This window comes from Chlamydotis macqueenii, chromosome 16 (assembly GCF_036417535.1).
Source record: "Chlamydotis macqueenii isolate bChlMac1 chromosome 16, bChlMac1.mat, whole genome shotgun sequence".
NCBI lineage: Eukaryota > Metazoa > Chordata > Aves > Otidiformes > Otididae > Chlamydotis > Chlamydotis macqueenii.
The window spans coordinates 8,396,577-8,412,129 of NC_141571.1; the positions used below are offsets into that span (position 1 = coordinate 8,396,577).

A 15,553-nucleotide genomic window follows, 5' to 3' on the forward strand; every position below is an offset into this window, starting at 1 on the left:
CCGGAGACGGAAGTGCTGAGTGAGTCCGCCTTCGCTCTCCCCGCAGCCATGGCGGCCGGGGCGGAGGCGGCGCGGTTGAGCGCTGAGATCGACGAGCGGGAGCAGGAGCTGCGCGGCCTACGCGAGCGGCTGGCCGCCGTCCTGGCGGAGGGTGCTGCGGAGGACGCCGCGGCGGACGCGGGGGAGGGCGCCTCCGCCTTTCCCGTCGAGCTCCCGCCTCTTCCCGCCCAGGCCGCACTGAGCCCCGCCGACATCCTGCGGTACAGCCGGCAGCTGGTGCTGCCCGAGCTGGGCGTGCGGGGGCAGCTGCTCCTGGCCCGCTCCTCCGTGCTGGTGGTGGGCTGCGGCGGCCTGGGCTGCCCCCTGGCCCAGTACCTGGCCGCGGCCGGTGTCGGCCGCCTGGGTTTGGTGGATCATGACGTGGTGGAGACGAGCAACCTGCACCGGCAGGTGCTGCACGGGGAGGCCCGCCGAGGGCTCCCCAAGGCCGTATCTGCCGCAGCAGCCCTGCGGCTGCTGAACTCCACGGTGCAGTACGTGCCCTACTGCGGCGCCCTGAGCCCTCGCACCGCCCTGGAGCTGGTGCGCCAGTACGACGTGGTGGCCGACTGCTCCGACAACGTCCCCACCAGGTACTTGGTGAACGATGCCTGTGTCCTGGCTGGGAAGCCCCTGGTGTCTGGCAGTGCCCTCCGGCTGGAGGGGCAGCTGATCGTGTACAACTACCAGGGAGGACCCTGCTACAGGTGTCTGTTCCCCAAGCCTCCTCCACCAGAGACGGTGACTAACTGCGCGGATGGGGGAGTGCTGGGTGTCGTGCCAGGCATCGTGGGGTGCATCCAGGCCTTGGAAGTGCTGAAGATTGCTTCGGGAATGGGTTCCTCCTTCAATCAGTTCATGCTGGTGTTTGATGCCCGTGAAGGCAGGTTTCGCAACATCAAGTTAAGACCAAAGAAACCGGACTGTGCTGTTTGTGGTGACAATCCATCTGTCACCTGCCTTCAGGATTATGAGGCATTTTGTGGTTCTTCTGCAACAGACAAGTGTAGAACTTTACATCTTCTGTCCAGTAAAGACAGGATATCTGTAGAGGAATACAAAAAACTGTTGGATGAGCAAGTTCCTCACGTGTTGTTAGATGTTCGTCCACAGGTGGAAGTGGATATCTGTCGCCTGATACATGCCGTCCACATTCCTCTAAGTAAATTAGAAGAAAAAGATGAAGAATATCTGGAATATTTAGGAAAAAGAATTTGTGAAGAAAAGCAGAGAACTAATGGCCAAACATCAATCCCTGTATACGTTGTTTGCAAATTAGGAAATGACTCCCAGAAGGCTGTAAAGATTCTGCAGGAGTTACCTGTCAAAGAATTTGGTTCTGTGGTAGCTAAGGATATTAAAGGGGGGCTCATGGCTTGGGCCAGTAAAATTGACCCAAAGTTTCCTCAGTATTAGAAATTTACATTATTTTGAAAGTACAAATTTTCATAGTAAATTCCATAGAATTTCATCTTCTCTGTGTAATGACTATATCACGTGGATAAAACAAGAAACAGAAATACCGTATTGCTTTTACTTTTTTTTTTAAAATATGTATTTTTGTAGATATCTGATTATTTTTATAAAAATGTGAAGCTATCCATGGAAATTGAAAGAAATGTGTTTCTTGGCTGTTGTTTAATAGTAAAAACTGGGTGTAACTACTTAGTTGTGCATGTGATAACTGAGAATGACTCTAGTAATTATAACCTGAAGAATGACAAAAGCACAGGAGTAAAGTGTTGAAAGTTTTTACTTTTCATGACTGCCTAACGAATTGAAACAGTGTGTGCAGTGATTTAAAAAAAAAAAAAAAACAACCACAAAACCGAAAGCAACTAACTGTTAATCTCTAGCTGGTCAGTAGCACTGTTAAACCTATTGTAGGGAATTGGCAAGACTGTTACGGTCAACATCTTCCAGGTCTCTGTAGAAGCATTGTGTATTTATGAAGGTGAAGTGCTCACTGCAAATAACAGCACCTGCAGCAAGGGTGTTCTGCACAGAACTTCCAGGGCTGTCCGTCCTCATTTATTTGCTGGTAAAAAAGCGTATTCCCCAACTTGTATAGAGAAACCGAGCTTAAATACTAATAAGATGTAAGTTTGCGCCCAGAAGGTTTGTAAAACATACACAAAATGCTTTTGTGAGGGCTTAGAAGATTTCAGAGATTAAGAGGAGGATATGAGAGAGGAAAAAAAGTAGATATATGGCCTCCCTTCTGCAAGTACGAAGACGTATTTTGTAAATTTTCTCCCTGTTTGTTGTGGTAGTTTTGTAGCCCCAGCTGTACTGCGCTATTTTGTTAACTAGCGTGAAGAGCTATGCATATCTAAAAAGTTCTCATAAATGAATTGAATGAAAAGAAAGAGAAATAAATAGCTACTCAACAGAGAGCTGCCTGAGTCCTCGTCACTTCAGCATAGTAATTATCTTCTTATTCTATTAATTGAGGTATGGATTTCCTTTACTTTCTGAGGAGGAAAAAACCACCTGTCATGACTAATCTTTGCATTATACAAAGGCAGAAAAAGAACAGTATCGTTATAATTAGTAGTTGAAAAGACATATTTTAGTAAAATAAATTTGAGAACATCCACACCGCCTACTTTATTGTAACGTGCCGTGGGTTCTAGCAATAGTAATCTTAGTGTCTTGTGAAGGAAACGGTTACGTGAATTTATAAATACCGAGTTATAGCTCTTGCAATTTAGAGGACAATGAAAACATTGTAGGCCATGTCTTAAACTAGGCATTAGAGCTTTGTGGTGTGTAGTGAGGGTGGTGTGTAGTGGTGTGTCATGACCTTTTCAGACACGTTGTGGAGACCTTGGTTCAGTCAGAACATCTGGTTTGTGGTGAGCTTCGGAGAGTTGAAAACCAGAGGGACTTGTTTGAAGTGCCTGACCTATGTTTTCATTTTTCTTGCTTTGCTGTGACATCAAGAAGAGACTGCAACATAAAAGGGAACAGTAGCCGTAATTCTTTAATATCCCACTTTCCAGTGCTAAACAATGGATGGTGTGTTGCGTACCCACCTGACCTGAAAAAGTGATTCCTTTTAAGTCATTCAAAGCAAGGTGAACCTATGGACTGGGGGAGGAGTTTCTAATTCTGAGTGCTACTTCTGGTGGATAGAAATAATGTGTCAAACCTTTTCCCGTGTTGCAACATTTAAGCAACAGATGTATGGTGATATTAAAGCCTATGGTGTTTCATGGAGGACTTTTTGTAGCAAATTGGTAACTGAATTTCTTGTAGCACGTTTTCAAGCAGGAAACCAGACAGTGGCCTCAAGAATCCGGAGAACTATGGAAAAACAGTGATAAGGATGAATGAAAATGGACCAAAAGCATAGAATGATATCAGAACTGACAAAGCAAGTGCATTAAGTCAGACTGATGAGAGATGAACTTTCAAGGATCTTTTCTGTTAAATGGCTTTTTGGAAAGATCATTCTTGCCAATCTGCAGGGACTGAGGTCCAAAAGTCTTACAGGAGTACAGCATCTGAAATGCATCTGTTATTTTTGTGTAGAGTTCTATGCAAAACTAATATACAATATAGAGATGGTTGCTGGGGAAAGAACGAGTGGCTGAGTTCTGATTTCAAGGGAGTATGCAAAATGTAGGTTTATTTGAAAAAAAAATATATCTTCCTTGACTTAGGATAGCAATTAAATTCTCAGCAAATACTAAAACATCTACCATGCGTCTTAGATAAAGATGGGGCTCTGTAGTGCTTGTCAAAAATTCTTTTTTTACCTACTAGGGCTTTTATTTTAAGTTTAATTTCTTTTTTTTTTCCCCTTGGCTTGCTGATGTGGTACGCAAGTCTGCCTGTAAATACAGTCCTCACACAGTGCTGGGCTCTTTGGAGGTAGGCTGAAATATCGGGGGTCGTAAGATCATAACTAAGCCAAAACTGTTCCTATTATTGGAAAATTGCCTTTTGTTTTGACTTGCTTTATTTCTTGAACTGTGTAAAACATGTAGTGGTTTCTCTGTTCACCAGGAAGTATAATAGCGGAACTCTACTTTGAAATTCTAAGAGAAGCAGTAAAACTATCATTTTGTATTGCTGCCAAGTGCTGTGTAAATACTGGTACATGTTGACGTTGTGAATGAAGACAAGGTCTTTACTGAAGGGTCTTGTAGGGTAGTTGGTCTGAGATGTGTTATCAGAGGGTAGGGTCAGTCAGCAGGGTGTATTTTTCTCTTCGTCCCTCGCTCTTGGTGTCATGAGGCTGCTTTTTGCTTGTTTGGTTATATTCTCTTTTAAACGGCTTACTAGAGCTGAGCACAGGAACTTAACAGGAACCAGCTTCCTGTTAGAGGTTTAGGATAATGGAAAGCGGCTGCAGCATTTATTCTGAATTGCTGCATTTTAATGGCTCCCACATGTAGGTCTATGGGATGGCCTCACGGTTCAGGCACGGAGTTAAATATCTGAACTCTTTTGTCTTGGGACGTGATTGTTATTTTAAGGCAAGGCAAATCAAGCTGCTCTAGCTTTCACACAAGTCTAAAAGGCGTCTACATACAAGATGCTAAAGTGTCTTGATAAGCTGAAATCCTCCTTATTTTGGTGGCAGGAGTCTCTAATCTCAAAACTCCAATAAATTCAGCACTCACCTACTATCAAAGTGTATGATTTTTTAAAAATCCCCCAACAATTAATGGGACTGTATGTAGGCAACTGTATAAGGGATTAGTCCAAATCTAGTTCTCAAAGTTGGTATACCAGGAATTTAGGTATGTGAGCATCTTTATTATGCTCCTATTTGTAAGCATAATTGCTAGTAGAAATTTAATTGTTCAAAACAGAAATATGCACTAGACGCTTAAATACTGAAAACAGAAGTTTGTCTTTTTTTTAAATGTGAAAGCTCTCAACTGTCTTTTGTAAAACTACATCAGAAAAAAAATTTTAAGGACATTTGCTAGGTGGCACTGCAAGTTAATAAACCAGACCATTCTCTAGGTTGTAAGATACTATTCAACCTTAGTGAGAGCTGAGGTTCACTTGTAAAAATGTATTGGTGTACAGTTCTTTTGAAAAAAGACCGAGGAAATGGAGTGAAATGAAGCAAGGTAGTTGAATAGTATATACAATATTCACAGAAAAAAAATATAATGGAAATTATCTTTCTAGGGTTTTCAAAGTACTGTTTGTTTCAGAGACTTAACTTGAGTTTTTTTCACATGCTATTTTGAAATACTTTTGCAGCCAAAATGGATAATTGTACAGAAAAGGGCTGTTAGAAACACTAGCACACAATTAAATGTAGATCTTAAATCTACAGAGTCACTGCAGAATCACTGCTAGTATGTTCTTCGTATTACTGAAAGGCATTACAGAGTTTCTTACCTGGTTAGGGCAAGGGTTTTTTGAAAAGTCAAGGACATTTATTTTTTGTCCTTAGTGTTTTGTAAAGTGGAACTTAAGACATAAAATATATATTAAAAAAAAAAAAATCAAAATTCTCCAAGTCAGAGAATCCCCACACAACAAACTGGACTTCTTTGGAAAACAAGAACTGAACTTGCAGACCTGATGTATCAAAACAAGCCCGTGGAGGTGTCTGTGCCTGGAGCTCAGGCACGTTCCTGTGGTAATGAAACTAGGTTGTGAATCTTAGCGTCCCACATAGTACTGTAGAAACATCTGATGCCTGTCTTCAGTATTTAAAAAATAAAAATGAAAAAATCCCGCAAGTGTTTTCAGTGCAAGTGTTATGAATGAACCTTCTAACAGCAAGCTGCAGTTTTGCAGAAATTTCAGCTATCAAAGCAGCAATGGATTGTACTCTCCTAGCTCTCTAAAGAAAAATAGGGTAACAAAAGTGATGAAACGAGGGGATGAAAAATCCCGTTCGTTTGAAGCTTCTCTAGTTATAAGCATCTTTTAACTCAGGATGTATTAAAACTGATTTGAAAGTTTTTATCTTTAGAATCTTTGGCTTCATGTGTGGCATTAAGCTTGTATTCCTTTAATGCTGCAATGAAACATCTGCGGGATGCTAGCAGTGGAGACTCTGGCGTACCTCTCAGTTCATGGATATAAATCAAAAGGAGAGGGCTTGTGAAGTCATGGCACTTGAATCAGTTTGAATGCTTGTGACTGTCATTGAAATCCAGGTGCTGGTCAGGATATAGGAATGAAAAGATGGTGTGTTTGTTACTTGCTGCAGTAGACTATCGCAACATTACACATGAAATGGCTTAAATCACGTCCTGGTTAATTAGGTGAGTTATTCCTGAAGCTGAATCATTCTACTACTCGAGATTAAAGACTTGCTTATCACTGTATATTTTAGAAAAGGTTGAGTCATTACAGCGTTAGCATGAACTTTATTGGTGTCACTTGATTTATGTGGGTCTCTGACTTACTAGCTCAGTGTTTGAAGCAGAATTTACAATTCTGAGAGGGGGGAGCAGTGGGTGCTGTCATATTTTGATGAAATTGCCAGCTGGGTTCAACTAGTGAGTGTGCAGGCCAGCGCAGTGTTTCTCAGCTGGTGGTCTGTAAAGCTGTAGTGGCCTCTAAGGCATCAGAAGGTGATCTTTATTGCAATTAGGGAAAAAAGTGCATGTGTTCCAGTGCATTTGAACAAAATACACCAGGATAGTTTAACACTCTTGGTAAAAAAACCAAACCAAACCAAAACAAAAAAACCTCCCCGCTGTTAAGATCCCCTTCACACCAAAGCAACTGATTTCTCCGAAGATATTGGGCTGCTTCTTTTGCCTGGATATCATTGCACCTGTGACTTAGTAGTAACAGAAACATAAAACTTGAAGTCTTCAGGAGAAAATATTTTTGTTCATGCAGACAAAAGTTTATAAGAAGTTTTTTTAACACTTAGTTGCCAGATGTTAAAAAAATAATTACTTGCAAATTGAAGTTGCTAATATTTTTTATGTCAGGTATTTCTTTTAGTAGAACTTTTAGAAAGTTCTTTTAAAATCTAGGAACATAGCCCCTAGCTGTCCATCTTTGTAACAGTTAATTGCTACTACACTTACTCTGATTCAGTGGTTCAATTCACACCGACCGCTTTCGTTGTGTTGGAAGTTTACTCCTAATGGCGTTCTTACAGAATCTGTGTTGTGAGGCTGCTGAAGTCATTGATTGCTGTTTTATTCTTTTCACAAGATTTTAATCTGCAGCTCCTCTGCCAGGGCCTGCTGGTGTCAGTGGGAAAGTTATGGTACGCTTGGAAGAGCTGTGGATTGGAATGTAACATGGATTTGCTTGTGCTTCTGGAGCAAGAGTAGGTGCAGCCCCTGCATTCCTTCCTGTATGCCACTGAAAGCTTTTGCCTTTTATTTCCTTGTAATCACCTAATACTAATAAAAGGTGGCAGCTGTTTCTTGTGGGAGAAGGCAAATGGATTGACCTACAGCGGGTCACATTTATCTGAGAAGTACTCTTATCGGAGTGAGAGGAAACTGAAGAGGAATAGTGTAATGTCGTTCATTTACAAACCGTTTTTGTGTATTTCAGAAAGAACAATTACCTTGTAAAATGTCATGCCTTACAGCTTGCAGCTGTCTTGTAAATACAAAAATCTTAAATTGCATCACTCGTTAGTAAAACAAATACACTGAACCACAAAGCTTTGAAAGGAAACTCCTCAACTTCACATGTTAATTTTTGCTGTAGGCAATTAAGTGGTTTCTTCAAAGTGCTGATAATGAAAAGACACTCTGTACTCCTGGTCCAGTTTGCAGTTTGCTTGCAGTTTACTGAAATCTGGTGAAGAACAAGAGAGTAAACAGTAACAGCATATTCCATGAATGCCTACAAACAGGCTAAGTTTTAGTAGATAGTTTGCAGTTGCATGTTCAGTAATGTGAAAATTTCCTGCCTATTGGCAAGTGATTTCTCAGTAAATGTGCTGAGTGTTACCTGGTTCACAGGGATGAGAAACATGGATCCGTTCTAGTGAATGCAAAACAAAGTGCACCTCCACGCTCCAGGCTGTGGTGTTGTAAGCCCTCGCAGCCGTGTAGCTATTGCTGAGACCGAAGCGTGTCTAACACATCCAGCTTTGCAGTGGCTGCTCAGGTAAATTAATTGTTATGTGAGGGGGAGTGTCACTAATGCTGTGAAGTGGTCCACTGAGATAAAGAGCAAGATCATATTTTCTTACGCTGGTCCGAGTTCTTCCCCCTTCTTTGCTGGAAGGAAGGATCCGTCAGCGCCAGCACTGAGCAGGTTGCTTCTAAGCTTGGACCCACACTGAATGAGAAAGGTGGAGCTGAGTCGTCCTGTAATGGTACAAGAAGCTTGATGAATACAAACTGTGCTTTTTTGATGACAGGACTTCAGTCAGAAAAAATAGAGTAGTTTTAAAATGGCGGAGTTGAATAAGAAGCAGTTATATCACTGAAGATGGTAGCTGGGAGAAGAAGAAAAGGGCAATCAAAAGCAGCAATGTGGCTGCAGGCTAACTAGAGTTCCTCAGAGGCAGTAACTGTCCTCTGAATTTCTGGTGGGCGTGAGGTGGTTGTACCTTAAAACTAGACGTGAAAAATATTGACATGTATTAGGGTAGCAAAATTTGGAGCGCAATTAGCAAACGCTAATGTAAACCACAGGAAAACATACACACACACTGGTTTGTGGTATTAACCTTCGGTGGCTGATGTTACTGTTGGTTAAATGTACCAGCCCCACTGCTTACCTTACACTGCAGCTTCAAACTCTGGGGAAAATAAACACAGCACAGGAAAAGACGCAGTATATGATTAGAGCCCATGGTTAGCAAGGAGACATAAAGATTTCCCAGAGCTTTCTCCTCCAATAAGCCAGAGTTGTCCAAAAGAATAATGATTTCATGAATAAGGCAAAAGACTGAGAAGAAATACAGAATTTCTGCTAAGCTTTTGCCGTAGTCCTTCTGGGCAAGTCACTTTTTCCCCAGTCTCTGCTGTGTGTGTGACCAGATCTCAAGGAAGCAATTTAATAAGCATGTTCTAGAACAGCTCTAAGAACTAAAATTCATGAATTACGTGACTCAGACAAGGCAGTGGGATACTGCATCCGCTTTGCTGGAAGCGATGAGAAATACTTGGTCACTTGCAGTGCAGATACATTATGATCTTTATTATGTAGTCAGAAGCTTGAGCCGTACAGCTACACGTTCCTTATCTTCTCCACAGAGCAGAAGAAAAGCAACCGGTATGTTCTAGTCTTCACAGCAGGAATGGCAAATGTCTTCTGTTTGCCCGTTCTCTAGTCTTTTATAATTGAATTGGGTTAATTTAATCTTGTCCTCACAATCTCTTTCATGTGATTGATGCAGGTGATGGTCAAAGCCAACTGAAATACATCTATGTGATGCTGCTGCTCTGACCTCTTGTTCTTTTTATTGTGAAGTACTTGCAATTCTAATATTTCATGCTCATAACAGAAATTGTATCTAAGAACATAAAATAGCTTCCATCCAACAAGATATCTGTTGTATGAATCTTACCAGAAAAGCAAATTGATGTAAATTCAGTCTAATCCTGTTGGAGTACAAGTTTTCCAGCTGGAAAAGAAGCTACTCCTGTTTTGCATCAGGGCTACTTAAAATGATAGTATCTATTGAAAGCTAGAATCAGGCTAGAGCTGTAGCCAGAACCAAGATCTGGAAAGGATGGCTTACGTAGAAGAATCCAGGTAGAAGAATCCACACAATGTACATGGATTCAGCTGTAGTCCTTCCTTCGCTGTAGCCCCGGTGTGTGTGTGTCCACTGCAGGCTTTGCTGACCTGACCCTTCACCATCGCTCACTGAAGTAAGAAACTGGCAGCTGGATGTTCTTGTGGCTTCTCCATATCTGTGGCACAAGGCCCTTCTGTGCAAATAAGCTGTAGTTTTCTTCGCAAGGTGTTCATGCTGTTGCTAGGAGACCAAATCTCTGCTTGCAAAGAAAGGTTATTTCCAAATTTAAAATGGCTCCTTATATGTTTGACTGGGAAATGAATTCTCTTATACAAATGAGCATTCACCTGCTCATGAATAGTGAAAGGAAGTTCTTATTTTGTGAAATAGATTTCTAACTTCACAGTGTAAGGGTTTGAAGCTCTCAAAAAACAATCAAAGCATTTAAACTTGTCTTTATATATATATGTATATCTGTATGTACATGTATGTATGTGCACATCCAGAGCACAGGCGTATTCCAGATGCTGTGTGACAGAACCACGTGTTAGGTAGAATTTATAGAAATCATTTCCAGGACATGCATATTGTCCTTTTCAAATATATTTTTAAAACTCTGCTCTCAGTTTCTATTTTATTACTGTAGTAGTGGGAGATAATAGGTGTAATAATGCTTGGAACTCATTAAAGCACCCTGTAGGTGCCTTTTCACCTTCAGTTTATTAAAACTGAATTTGTGATGTTGTATCTTTCTGGTTTTCCTGCCTTTCAGATGAGAGCACCAACATTTTCTTCAACATGCAGAACTCTAGTGCTCATCTTTCAATCACTCTTTCTTGCTCCATTGATCCAAGGAATATTGGAATATTGACACTTTAAAAACAATAATTTAATTCCTTGCCTGTGCTTTGTGTCCAAAGTTCTGCTGGGGCCTCCTTATCTGCTTCCCTGATTAGTGTTAACCTCCTTCTCAATTAAAGCATCTTTAGTGCCACGTTACAGACCATTCAAAGCACTGCTTCTGAGATTAAGTTTCTTGTAATTATTTCTTGGATGCAGTTGCTTCAATAACTTCTTCAGTGACAAGCCTTAAGCTTAAACTTAATGATCTCATCTTGTTAGCCCTTTTCAACACCTATCATTTTGTAGGTTCTTATCATTTCCTTCTTTATTTCCTTTCCCTTTGTACTGCGATTAAAAACAATGGCAGTATTGATGTACAATTCTAAGAAAAAAAAAAGAGCCACTATTCTACTAACATAATGTGAAAATTGCAAAGAATAGCAAAGATTTTAACTTTTTGCACAGGTACTACAAATACAGACTTAGATGGAGACTGGTTTATAACACCCTGGTGCTGTTGAATGTTCCGTATTCCAGCAGTAGCTCAAGTTGAACAAAAGGGACAAGTTTTGGAACTTGACCTGGGACAGCAGATGATTGCTAGGACTTGCAAACAGCTTCCTTTTAGTCTTCCCGTTATTAGTTTCATGTAGTACTAACAATCAGTTCTTTCAAGGAGCTGGAACTCATTGGATTTCTGGGAATAGATGAAGGTAAATCTGTTCCTCCTTCTAATATCCGGCCGGATAACTTGCATTGATACTTACTGGAAGAACTGGTGCTTTCTTCATGAAGATTGTGTTCTAGAGGTGACTATTTGTGTGACATTACTACTATTTTCAATTTTCTTTTGTCTACCAATGTGTCAATGACAGGAAGAGGCTGACAGCCGTTCTCCCACACCTATGCTGACATTGCAAAGGCTCTGGTTCGGGCATTGCTCACATCGACAGACTTCTGCTCCGCTGGGCACCTTGTTCTCTCTCAGCTCTCCGTACGATTTACCTGTAATGCCTGCAAGGGTCCAGCTGGGAAGATGAGACAGCTGTACTGTAAGTAGTTACAGTACAGGAAATTTGTTCTTATTTGTTGTGGTTGCACCCTACTTGTCCTTCATGACTACTGGTTTATTTTGTTTACCTGTTTTTTTTCGCTCTCCAATGAGCTCTGAGAGTGCAGAAGTAGAAAGGGTGACAAAGCTCCCTTAAGTGTTAGGCAATTCTACTGATACATGTCCAGAGCCAAAATCACACGCAGAAGAGTAGGCCGGTCTATTCCCAGCTAATGGACAGTATGCTAAATGTGTGCATCCCTACTGCCATAAAAATTTAACGTGGTAGTGTTTTATCTGAGATGTAACAAGCTACATCACTATCCCTTCCTTAAGACTTCTAGTGCACTTTTGTAAATAGATTTTTCTTTTTTTTTTTTTCCCCTAAACATCATACAACAGGAAAGCAAATATTCCATTTGGCTGTTTAATTTAGAACCTGAACCTCACAAGGTCGTTAGGCTTTGGGTGACAGATTGGGGATTAGCGCCTTGGTGCCGTCTTGTTTGTTTATAGGAATGAATGTGAGAGTCCTCCTCTTTGTAAAGGCAAGGTTTGTTTTATGTTAACTGTAGAACATCTCCAGCTGATCTGCTCTCCCACGAGCTTACAGCTCCCCTGCTTCTGTTCTCTCCCTCATCCTTGGGTCACTCTAAGTTAGTGCTGCCACTGTCCCTCCTGTAGGAAACTGCTCATTTCTGGCCCTTCCTTCTGCAGATGCTGCTGTTCATTTATCCCCCAGGGAGCCTCTTCAAGGAGAAAAGTAACTCCATCAAAGCAGTGGATCGATCTCTCACAAGAATCTCATGGCCTCTGTGAAGAATGCATGGTTGTGGGTTTGTGGCTGGCTCTGGGAGAGCAGGACACTGGAAGCTGGGGTTTAGATGACCCTGTATCGCAGTGGAGCAACACCTTGAGCTACAAATTTACATCCTAGTGATGAGACTTGGGATTTGGGATCCACAAGACTTAACTTTTACTTGCTGTGCAGCCTGTTCCTCTGAACAGTCCCTGCTGTTACTTACAGCTGCTTTCCCAACATGGAAAGACTTGCTTGCTCCTTCTATTGAGCTTGACCTATCCGTTGTGTTAAATTCTCTGCCTGCCTGGAGATCGATGCTTAGTTGACAGTTCTTTTATCTTTTGAGCATAACACAGTTATGGCTTCACTTTTTTCACAGGTATGTTGTAAATTTGAGAAATATAGATTGATCCTCTGACAGTGAAAAAGCAGCGATTTCATGGCTTGTATTGGAAAAGATGCTATGTGTGGGGTTACCTTCTTCTAACTTTAAACATCTAAAGGTTAAGATTAAATTCAAGTTCTCTCTGTAGTTAGGGAAAGAACTAGATCTCTCCTTTCCAGGGTGGTTGGTCCCAGGTCACTGTAGGTGTCTGGGATGGCTGGGAAAACTGCCGAGCCCTGCTGGAGCCCAGTCAGCTGGGTGAGGGTAGGTGGATGCCTCAGGGAGTGAAGTTCCACAAGTAACATTTTAGCAGTGCTGACGTAGGCTTTCCCTGGCAGCTCAATGCCCTTTCCTTTGTACTAATATGTGTATTTGTGTGACTGCAGAAGTGAACTGGGTCAGGGCATCTTCTAATCCTGCTTATTTTTCAGCAAGACAAATTTCCTTGTCCCGCAGCAGCAGGAGTGCCGGGCTGGCGGAGTGGGAATGAAGGGTCTGGGTAGGGCACATCTAAACTCTTGAACATTGAGCGATTACACCAATTTGGCTAACCAAATGATTCTTTTTATTTTTTTTTCCTTTGAAGCAGATCTTGTAATTTCTTTTATAAATAAAGTGATAACTGTGTACTTATCAGACTGCTCTTGTACAAGTGGAGGCGTTTACATTTCCCCATGTGACCTTGAAGCTTGTTGATTTTAGTCAGATAATGCTGCACTAGCCTTTTGAGAAAGGTCGTTTACCTATATTCTAGCCAAATAAATGCTGCATATATTTTTTAAATGAGTATTTATATAGTGTCAACGTGTGCTTCACACTTCCCAGACTCTGCGGTGATGAACCTTCATCCCAGTTTCCTTGCAGATCTGACAGCCTGCTCCGGCAAACGAGGGGCCACGGGTGCAGAAACCAAGCAGCACAAGGGATTGAATGTTTGCCTTTCTATTTTCAAACCAATTTCTCAAAACATTTCACACGTCCTTTTACAGAGGGCTGGTGCGGATGGGTGCCTCGGGACCGGGCTGCGGGCCGCCGGGGAGCTGCGGGGAGCGGCCCGCAGATGGCGATGCAGGACCCTGGAATCGCGCACCTGCCCCGCTCGGCGCTGGCGAAACCGCGGTATTTTCACCCAAACGCTGATACACAAGTGGGATTTCTAGCGTTTCTCAGTAACTCTTGGCTCTTCTAGCAGCACTGACCAACACATCCTCTGTGGCTAGCCGTGCGTTTTGAGTACCAAAACTTTTATAGTTAGAAATGCAATCGTATCAAATACAGCAAATAATTACAAATTTTCATTGAGAGGGAAAACTTTCTCTTTGGCTTTGCATATCAGTAGTTTGCAAAAACTTAAATATGCATCATGGTCTTGTGCAAGTGTTTGAAGTACTTTAGCTGTGGGCCAGAGTTTCTGCTGTCAGTGGAAGAGCAAAGAGTCTGTGGGAAAAAATGCAGATAGAGGTTTACACAAGTCCCACCAAGAGAGATGCAATTTTGGGGCTTACAGAAGCCTGTGTGGTGGGATAAGGATGCCAGCCTTACCTCATGCTATTGTTGCTGATGCTTCTTTCCTGTTCCCGTGAAATGATGTCTGTTTTCATCCTGTGATGCCCATGTTTAGTTTGTGCTCTCTGCTTTCACCTAACTAAAAAGATAATTTCACGCACTTATGTGTGGTGTGATGCTTTGCAGTCTTAACTTTCCTCGCTTATGTAGTCCCCAGACACATTCCTCTCCAAAATTAGAGACACCTGCAGTTCCACAGTGTTGGATCTGATTTGCCTGGGGACAGTATTTCTCTGAGTTCCCAAAACGTGCATCTATTTATGAGTGAAACTGAGTTCTCTTTCCTTGGTTGACCTGGGAACTATTACCACTGTAGAAGTTATGAATGATATCACTCAGCTTCTTTGTGACATGAGGTGCCTCACTGATGGAAATGGGCAGCTTTACTTCAATTGATCATTCAGCAATTCTGTGTCAAAACTTTATTTCTAGATATAATTAATTGTAGAAACTTATGCTAGTCCAACACAACTTTATTCCTGTGGTAGGCACCATTTAAATTATCTTGTTATATTTAACAGAAGGATAAACATTATTATACTTGCTAACTACTCCACTTGCGTGACTGAGAGCTGTAAAATTAGCTGTCTAGTTTTGGAAACAAATGGCCTTGTTTTAAAAAAATTCTAATCTTCAGATGATGGCTGGGAAGTACTTGTATTCCAGGGCAGTCATGTGAGCAGACTAAATATTGTAGTTTACAGCCCTGTTTTCCTGGACCCACAGTGAATGCAGGAATAAAATTATGGCCATAATTAAGTATGGCTACAAAACTGCAGTCATTAAAAAGGGTACCTGATAAAGGAGAAGCTGAAACCTTAGCTTGACAGTGTTACATGTCTTTATGTGCCCTAGCTGACTTTGGCATTGCACAAGGCTGTTCAACTCATGTCACAAGGGCTACAGGGATAATGAATTAATATTTATGAAGTGTAGCAAATATGCTCTAATTACCCTAATTGGCCTGCTGTGCTTCCAGTTATGGCAGAAGTTTATTTCTGTTCAAGTGACATTTGCTTCTGGATTAGTTCCTGCAGGCAAAGAGAAAGCAGAAGCCCAGTTGGACAGGAAAGAAACATCCCCTGTGATGTGCAGTTTCTTCACCATGCTTTTGGCAGGGCTAACAGCATTCGTAATATCTTTAGTGATTTCTAGGGAGTATGTCAGAAGATACGAGATGCTGCAAAATGACAAAGAAAAACAATGAAC

At 41.7% G+C, this 15,553-nt stretch overlaps 1 protein-coding gene across 1 annotated transcript; it reads left to right on the plus strand.

Annotated features, from left to right (window-relative positions):
- The first annotated feature begins 48 nt into the window (after nt 1-48).
- On the plus strand, nt 49-2,435 carry MOCS3 (molybdenum cofactor synthesis 3). The gene has a single exon (XM_010129258.2). The coding sequence runs from the start codon at nt 49-51 to the stop codon at nt 1,453-1,455; it is 1,407 nt and encodes a 468-aa protein (XP_010127560.2). The 3' UTR covers nt 1,456-2,435.
- The last annotated feature ends 13,118 nt before the right edge of the window (nt 2,436-15,553 follow it).

Bases quoted from the DNA above. Each gene is read 5' to 3' on its own strand.
- MOCS3 (XM_010129258.2), top strand. From the start codon at position 49: ATGGCGGCCGGGGCGGAGGCGGCGCGGTTGAGCGCTGAGATCGACGAG.